The 9,297-nt window shown below is 46.3% G+C and overlaps 1 protein-coding gene across 3 annotated transcripts in view; it reads left to right on the top strand.

Moving 5' to 3' along the window:
- The window catches only part of DVL3 (dishevelled segment polarity protein 3), a 54,956-nt gene extending 46,377 nt beyond the window's left edge, over positions 1 to 8,579 (top strand). For 2 of the 3 annotated variants that reach the window (XM_035133622.2, XM_035133624.2), the window contains 2 exons: positions 1,337 to 1,729; positions 2,163 to 8,579. In XM_035133622.2, the coding sequence (XP_034989513.1) occupies positions 1,337 to 1,729; positions 2,163 to 2,194 (425 nt within the window). In that variant the 3' untranslated portion in view covers positions 2,195 to 8,579. Of the gene's footprint in view, positions 1 to 1,336 lie in introns of all 3 variants that reach the window. The other variant, XM_035133625.2, reaches the window with a different exon arrangement.
- Positions 8,580 to 9,297: the final 718 nt, after the last annotated feature.

A 9,297-nucleotide genomic window follows, 5' to 3' on the forward strand; every position in this document is an offset into this window, starting at 1 on the left:
GATTAGAATAATAAGGAGGAGGAAAAAGAGATATCATTAATATAAGCCTGTGAAACATAAGATATAGAAAAGTGTGCAACAAAAGGGACAGGAAGTATCTGTATGTAGATGTGATGAGTGTATTTGTTTTGTATTCTTATTTGTTCTGTAAACCTGTGAGGATAAGTTTTGACGAAATATTGGAAGAATAAGGGTTTCTTTTGCCCTCTTTTTTCTTTCTCTTTTTTTTTCTTTTTCTTTTTCTTTTTTTATTCTTTTTTTTGATCTTCTTTATTGTATCGTTGATTCTCTTGCCCCTCCCCTATTATTCTCCCCACCTTATTATTCCTTTTTATATGTAAGTGTGTATTTGCTGCTTTGTTGATTTTAAATAATAAAAACTATTTTTAAAAAACAAACAAACAAAAAAACAAAAAAACAGTGAATGGCCTTTTAGGCTTCCTCCACGTGAATTTTTGAATAATAAGAATTATATGTCATATGGGGGAGGGGCATCAGGATTTTAGAGATGCTTAGGTGGGGCATGGCCAAAAAAAGGTTGTGAACCACTGGCTTTGGGGGGGATTTCATTTAGGGCAGAAAGATCTGCTGAAAGTATTAAGAGCCTTCTCTGTAGCAGCACCCAAAGGCCCTTCTCAGTAGTGGCGCCTGCACTTTAGAACGCTATCCCATCAGATGTCAAGGAAATAAACAACTATCTGACTTTTTAGAAGACATCTGAAGGCAGCCCCATTTAGGGAAGTTTATAATGTTTGATGTTTTATCGCTTTATTATTATTATTATTATTATTATTATTATTATTATTATTATTATTATTATGTTGGGAGCTGCCCAGAGTGGCTGGGGGAACCCAGACAGATCAGCGGAGTATAAATAATAATATTATATCATTAATTAATTAATTAATCCCGGGAGATCTGTTTGGCTCTTGCCCTGGCTGTGTTTTAATGCTGCCTGATGGGCTTTCTTTATTTCTGAAGGCAGCTATGTATAGGGAAGTTTTGTAATGTTTGATGTCCTACTGTGTTTAAATTTACTGGAAGATGCCCAGAGCCTTTTGTTATATGATTGCCACTTTCCTTCTACTGGAGATCATATAACAACAACAGCAGCAGCAGCAGCAACAACAACAAACATAGTATAGCACCCCTGCCGCTTTGCTTCCTGCTCCCCCATTTGCCTGGCTTCCCACTTTTGTGCTGCACTTCCATGGACTTTGGGCCCAATCCAGCAAAGTGACAGTTGAAGGCTCCTTTGAGGTTATTCCTACCTATTCTGATGGGCCTGACCCAAATATTCTCTTGTCCTTTTCCCCACCCCCAATTTATTCTGCAGGAAGCCGGAGCAGCGGCTCCAACCGCAGCGGCAGCGAGAGGAGGAAGGAGCGAGAGCCCAAGGCAGGGGAGTCCAAGTCGGGCGGCAGTGGCAGTGAGTCGGACCACACCAGCCGCAGCAGCATGCGGAGGGAGCGAGCGGCCAGCGAGCGCTCGGTCCCGGCCAGCCAACGCAGCCACCACTCGATGGCTCACAGCATCCGCAGCCACCACAGCCAGCAGTCCTACGGGCCTCCCGGCCTGCCGCCTCTCTACAGCCCTCCCATGCTGCTGATGCCTCCGCCGCCTTCCGCCCTGGGACCCCCGGGGGCTCCCCCTGGCCGAGACCTGGCCTCTGTGCCCCCTGAACTGACGGCCAGTAGACAGTCATTCCGAATGGCCATGGGCAACCCCAGTGAGTTCTTTGTGGATGTAATGTGAAACGCCGCCCCTCCCTCCGCCTGCCTGCCGCCCCCGTTGGTTTTGTCTCCTAGGAACAGCCTGGCCTGCGGGGGATTCTTTTTCTTTTCTTTTTTTGGTCTTTGGAATTATGAAAAGGGAAAAAAACCCGAAAATAAACTGAACTAAATGTTTTTGATTCTAATCCCTGCCTGCAAGAGGGCCCGGCAGCCTCACCTGAACCACCCCTGGACTTGATTGCAGAGGCGCGTCCCACCCCCTTGCTTGTGCCAACCCCTCCCCCCATAACCCCTTCTCTAACCCATTAATCCGCATCTGCCTGGGGACTCTGCTGCTCGCCTGTGTTTTCCCTGCCGGCTCACTTCTCCTGCCCTAAACACATGCCCTCTTTCTTCTCGCCCCTTTTTGTGTCCCTCTCTGTCGAGCAGCCAAGAATTACGGGGTGTTTGACTTCCTCTGAGCTGGCCGCCCGTGCTGGGGAGAGCCGCAGCGTGCTGTGGTGGTTTGGCTCCCCCACAACCGAGGAAGATGCAGAGCCCTGCAGGCAGGCACTTGGCCATGTGGGGGCTGAAGATGGCTTCTTTCCATACCGGGAGAAGGTGCCCCACCTTATCCATAACCCCGGGAAGGGAGCAGGGCTCAGATCCAGCTGTGCCTTCAGTCTTCCATCCGTTAAGATGTAGCCGCTTGGTGGCCATTGGCATGAGGTTGAGAGGAGAGCTCCCACCTTGCCAGGCAGGTGAGAGTTCCCCTTGAGAGCTTCTCAGATGGTGATCAGAGCCGGAAGTCGCCATGTCTTGATTAGCGCCAATAGCGAGAGTGCCTACCCCCGGTATCCATAGTTCACGTTCCTGAAGGTACTACAGGTACAAGTGCCCCTCTTTCTAATATGTTTTCTTTCTCTACCCAAGCGCTCATGGTGAGGCATCATCTTGCTCTATCTCTTCGATGTCTGGTGGCCTGCTTGGTAGAGCCTTTTTTACTGCCACCTTTCCACACCCAGGTCTCTCTTGTACCCATCAGTCATTTGTCTCTTAAGCCGAGCTGTTTTTAGATGCTCTCTGTCCCCCTCAGCCTGCTCCACTGTTTCGTTTAAATGCCGTGCATCCACACTACATATAACCCTGGCAGCAGTATGCCTTGGTATTTCCTCTTCCCACCTCCCCATTTTGGGGTCGTCATGGTTGTGGACATGGGTGGATCTCCAAAATCAGAAGAGTTTCTGCACTAGGCTTATGTCCCAGGGGCCAGATGAGTTGCCCAAGTGGACACCTGCCCCATGATTGCCAGCAGCAAAATAAACAATAAACTTATGCAGTGCTCCTGTTCACTGTTCCTGTCACTCAGCATTGTCTTCTGCCATGACGCTGCAGTCCATTCTCCCCCCCCCCCCCGCCCAAACATCCATTCATCTTTCCTTGGCCATTGAGAATACACTGAAATTTTTATTGGGTTGTTTTTAGGGTCTCCCCCAGAAAAGGATTTTATGTACTCCAGCAAATATCAGATTGCTGAGCCTCCTCCCTCTTGGATGCAGATGCAGAAGTCCATTAAATATTTTAAATTATTTTTAACCCTAACTATTCTCAACACATGGCTGATACTATATACTTAATTTACCCAAGTGCCAAATTGTTTTGCTGCAGCTCCATCACCCAGGCTAAGGATCAGTGGGAAGTGGCTGTCTGTCCATAGCTTTTTCCTCTGCTACTTTTTAATGACTGCTGTGGTGATCTGTAATCATGGACTCTTCCCTTTGATAGCTGAGGGACAAGTAGTAATTGTACCAATTAACTAGGACCACGTTTATTCTGAATATGCCCAAGGTTAGCTGAAGTGTCACCTTTAACTTAGACCAGCACATTTTATGCCATCTGTCATGCCAGTATCCATCCCAAACTGATGTTGAGCCATGCTTGGGAATGAGGCCTAACTTTTCACTGCTGTGCATGGAAGAGGGGGCTTTAAAAATGTGCACTCTTCAAGCTGAGTGCTTGCTTCTGCTGTCTCCACCCTCTGAACGAGCACTAGCACACCAGTGAAAAGCAGGTGAGCAGGGCATGTGTAGAAAATAAGGGCTCACTCTTTTCTCCCTTGCCGTCTTTACCTTAGCAGCTGTTAGGCCTTTCTGGACACAAGTGCAGGAAGGTTTGGGCTTGAAGGCAGGGGGAAAGAGTCCCACAACTAAGCCCAGACTGCTCTATGGACACACTCTGCATTTTGTGTGTGTCTGGGATATAAGCAGGGCCTCTGGCTTATCTACATTGCTTGCAGCTGTGCTGTAACATAGACACTCCAGAATCGCACATGGGGGAATGTCAGTTTCCAAAACATTCCTAGCCCTCACACTTGCAGAGGGAGCGCAGTGACCATGTTTGCTAAATCATAGAAAATACAAATGGTTGAAGAAGAGATTTAGGAAGTCCAGAGACATCTTCACCCAGTATAGCGCTGTGTCCTTCCTTGTGGCTTCTGTTTAATCCCCCTGCCTTTTCTATACTTGCCCTCTCCACTCCCTGCATTTCTCAGTCAATCCTAGCCCATCCTTCTTAGCCACCCACGTGCAGAATTTCTTACATTTGCAGGCAGGGAAGGCTTGCAATAGAGGAGTTATACTGAACTGCAAAGCACACAGACAGATACAGTCATGTGTGACTTTACACAATTTTCACGCAGTTCTTGTAGGAAACTCATCACACGTGAAGCAATATTTAACTCTGCTTGCTATGGCAGAGATTTGTTCAGTGGAGAATTCCAGAGCCCTTGACTATCCCACGCCGATGCAAAAAATTGTACGATTTATCACAGCCCACCTTTAGCTAAACTGCTTATGTGCTCTTGCCAAAGACCTGGTTGGGAGAAGCACCCTCTATTAGACGGTACATTCTAGTCCCCTTGCGGCCCCAAACCATCTTTGGCCTTCCAGCCATGCGACAGTTGTCTTCTGCACCAAATATCAACTGTTTTTGGAATGTCTTGTGGGGTTTGTTTTTAAGATTGAAGTGTTCTTCACTCCTGCTTTCCTCTCCAGCCCAACATCAGCTCCCCCTTTTTGCTGGTCCCCTAAGCCCACCACCATGATGCCAGTTCTTCTACACCTTTGCCACTGCTCTGCTCATTTGGTCTTTTCAACCATTTACCCTTTCTGCCTACCATTAGCCTCTCTTTCAGGGCACTGCCCGTGATCTTAAGTGTCATGTTGCCAGTCCTCCCTATCTCCTCCTCCTCCTCCTCCTCCTCCTCCTCCTCCTCCTCCTCCTCCTCCTCTTCCTGGTGCTATATTGCCATTCAGTCCCCCCTCTTCCTCCTCTTCCTCTAGCTCCTTCCCTCACCTGGCACTACATCACCATCTTGCTCTCTTTTCAACTTCTCCCCCCCCCCCACTTTGGTGCTATTTTCTCTCGTCACACATATTGCCCCTTCTCTCACGCACCCCTCGGTTTTATATAAATTGAAACCACCCTACTTGTTTTTATTTATAAAATAGTTTTATTGGACTCAACCTTGCCTGTGTGTTGCTCATTTTTGTCAGTATCCAAAAGATTTAGCCTGCCCCTTGTACACATGACATCATCATAATAATATACAGTGGTACCTCGCAAGACGAATGCCCTGCAAGACGAATTTTTCGCAAGACGAATGCATCTTGCGATCTGATGGTGACTCGCAAGATGAATTCGTTTTGTGAAAAATTCGTCTTGCGAATTGCGGTTTCCCATAGGAATGCATTGAAATTTAATTAATGCGTTCCTATGGGCAAAAAAAGAAATTTCAATGCATTCCTATGGGAAACCGTGATTCGCAAGACAAATTTTTCGCAAATTGACTCGTGGAACAAATTAAATTTGTCTTGCGAGGCACCACTGTACAGTTGTACCTAGGATCCCGAACACCTTGGTACTCGGACATTTTGGCTCCCGAACGCAGCAAACTCGAAAGGGAGTATTCCGGTTTGTGAACATTCTTCAGAACACGAACGTCTGACAGGGCTTCTGCGGCTTCCTATTGGCTGCAGGAGCTTCCTGCAGCCAATCAGAAGCCGCACTTTGGTTTCCGAACGTTTTGGAAGTTGAACAGACTTCCAAAACGGATTCCATTCGACTTCCAAGGTACGACTGTATTATGATGATGATGATGATGATGATGATGAATGTGCTGCCCATCTGATTGGGTTGCCCCAGCCACTTTGGGCGGCTCCTGACAAAAAAATAGTAAAAACAATACAACACACACTAAAAACTTCCCTGAACAGAGCTGCCTTCAGAGCGGTCTTTTGAAAAGCACATACGGTAGCTGTTTATCAGTTTGGCATCTGCTGGGAGGGCGTTCCCCAGGGTAGGCATGACCACTGAAAAGCCCCTCTGCCTGGTTTCCTCCCCTCTTGCAATGAAGGAACCACCAGAAGACCCTTGGTGCTGGATCTCAGCGTCTGGGCTGCGTGAGATGCTCCAGCCCCATTCACATTTTCCATTTCCATTTCGCTATAATGTCTACACACTCTCATACTTTAATGCTTGTGGAAATGCCCCTTTAGGCTTCCTCCTGCTTCTGGAGTAGAGCCAGAATGAAAACTGAATGAGGTTTTGGAGCAGTGTCTTGGGAAGCTGTGGCTCAAATGTAAGCCTGGTTTCCAGGGAAGACCATCGTACAAAAAGGAGCAATGGGACAGATAGGAAGCAGGGGAAAGAGGGCCATGGCAGAGGTGAGAATGCAAAAGAAGAAAGCTGAGGTGCTAAAAACAAAGGGGGGATGTTAAAATGGGGGGGGGTTGGCTATTCTGAAAAGGCAGGTAAATGTGAAGGACGCCCTGCACAAAACGGCAGCAGCACACAGTAGCCACTTTCTGCTGTTCACCAACACCTGTGTCAGCTCCCCGTCCCAGTGGTTGTCAGTGGTGTCTACAATTTTCCATCCTTCAGCAGAAGAATGAACTGGAAGGAAGGGAAAGATGTAGCAGGCTCTACCATCAAGTAGCAGATTAGTTGCATTTGTAACCTCACAATGTATTTTTTCAGTACAGTGAGCTTGGGAAATTGAGAATTTTCAGGCAATTATCTGTGCAAACGGGACATAAAGATAACAAGGCACCTGTGCACTTCAAGTCAATGGGAGTAAAAGCACCAACCTATTCTGCCTTGGTCAGACCGCACCTGGAATACTGTGTCCAGTTCAGGGTGCTACCATTTAAGAAGGCTGTTGGCAAGCTGGAACATGGGCAAACGAAGGCAAACAAGATGATCAGTGGTCTGAAAACCAAGCCTTATGAGGAATAGTTGACGGAGCTGGGTATATTTAGCCTGGGAAAGAGGAGACTGAAAGAAGATCTAGCCAGTGTTGGTTTTTTTCTGTGGGAACTCAAGCGTGCTCAGTACCGGCACCTCCATCTTCAGATATCTAAAGGGCTGCCACATGAAAGGTGGAGTGAGCTTGTACCCGTACCGATAGATTCAAGTTACAAGAAAGGGTGTATATATAGGTGTGGGGGTGCTGTATTAAACTAACTCAGAGTAGATCCACTGAAATTAATGGACTTAGCCATGTTCAATAAATTCAGCTAGTGTACTTTGAATAATACCACCTGTCAATTACACACCAATGTTGAGATGATGATGATGATGATAATAATAATAATAATAATAGTTTATTATTTATACCTCACCCATCTGGCTGGGTTTCCCCAGCCACTCTGGGCGGCTTCCAACAAAATATTAAAATACAATGGTCTGTTAAACATTAAAAGCTTCCTTAAACAGGGTTGCCTTCAGATGTCTTCTAAAAGTCTGGTAGTTGTTTTTCTCTTTGACATCTGGTGGAAGGGCGTTCCACAGGGCTGGTGCCACTACCAAGAAGGCCCTCTGCCTGTTTCCCTGTAACTTGGCTTCTCGCAGCAAGGGAAACGTTTAGTACATACTTCTGGAACTATATGGACCACTTCAGAATGCAAGCAGGGGAGAATTTTCTTCAGCCTGTCTGTTCATCTGCTATGCTGTTGCTCTGTTGGCAAAAATAAGTCTTGTAGCTCCTTAAAACACTATTTCGGGGGCAGAAACTTCATAATACTGCTACCCCTCTGTTAGCTTTTTTTTTTAATGTGAAGTGTAGGTGACTATTTCTAAAAATAAAATGGACAGGACAAGCCTTTGTTTTGTGGGGGGAAACCCAAAAATGATCAGTGTTCTTTGGCTGCCTGTAATTCCCTTTGTTTAAGTTCAATTTACTTAAGTTGCTTGGTGCTATTTACAGCCAGACATGACAGTATGATATGGATATAAAATATACTTGTGATAAATGCCCTTTAGATTATGTTTGTTAGCTGTCTGTGGGGTATAAATCTTAACGAATTACAGTGGCCAGGTCCAAAAGAGAACAGATTATTTAAAGGGCATATAGAAGATTGAATTTATACATCTCTAATAGGTGTAAAGAGGAGGGAATTTCAGCAGGTAAAGGTTGTCATATAAGCTACTACGGTAGTAGTGCAGATAGGTAATCTTAGATTAGAGCCTAGGACTTCCCCTCCCCCTTCCCTTTAAGCATCCATGTGTATTACTGAATCACACAATTAACACTTTCCTCCCACCTGCGCCCAATTACTGCTGCATTCCTAATAGGACAAAACCAATTTGTCATTCCTTAAAAAAAAATACTCTGAGCTTGTGCAACATTGCATTTAAGAACACAAATCATAACACCATCATTACAGGAAAGAAAACACGATTTTTGCTACTGCCAGCTTGATGCACAGGTCCTTTCAAATGAGCAGTTTTGTTGTTAGAAATATATAATACATTTTAAAAACTTAATTATAATAATTACTGGAAGGAGCATCTAAAGCAGGCATCGATCCCCAAACTTTGGCCCTCCAGATGTTTTGGACTGCAATTCCCATCTTCCCCGACCACTGGTCCTGTTAGCTAGGGATCATGGGAGTTGTAGTCCCAAAACATCTGGAGGGCCACAGTTTGGGGATGCCTGATCTAAAGCCATGAAAAGGCTCAGCCAGCCTCTCCCCAGTTAAATGTTTTGTATGGTTCAAATTAGGGTTGCAAATTTTTCTTTTACTGTTTTGTAAACGGCTTTGAGGGTTGGTTTTTATTTGCAGTCAAGCGGTGAATACATTTTACGAAATAAATACCTGTCACAGTTGGGGGGTGGTGATGGATTGGGGAGATGTCTCTGCCTGCTGAAAATCCCTCTGCCAAAAGAAAAAAGGCAACCCCAACTCAACCCTATTAAAAGTGCAGGAGCCTCGTCCACTTTTTCCACTAAATAAAAATAATAGGAAACAAACTATGCAACGGCGGCAGCCTCATCATCCCGTAAGCAGTTTCTGTAATCGAACGGAGGCATATAAACTACACTTCCCATCGTGCCCTGCACGCCACCTCCGCCTCGAATAGAATCCGCGAGCTTGCGCGTTGCATTCTGGGTTCAGCAGCAGCAACCGGCCCCGCCCTTCCTCCCCGGCACTCGCTCGCCCTTAACCACCACCCCGAACTCGCCCTCGCCCTCTCTAAGGAGGGCGGCGGCGCATGCGTCTTGGGGCCCGGGCGCGACCCGCGC

This window comes from Zootoca vivipara, chromosome 5 (genome assembly GCF_963506605.1).
Source record: "Zootoca vivipara chromosome 5, rZooViv1.1, whole genome shotgun sequence".
Classification (NCBI taxonomy): Eukaryota; Metazoa; Chordata; class Lepidosauria; order Squamata; family Lacertidae; genus Zootoca; species Zootoca vivipara.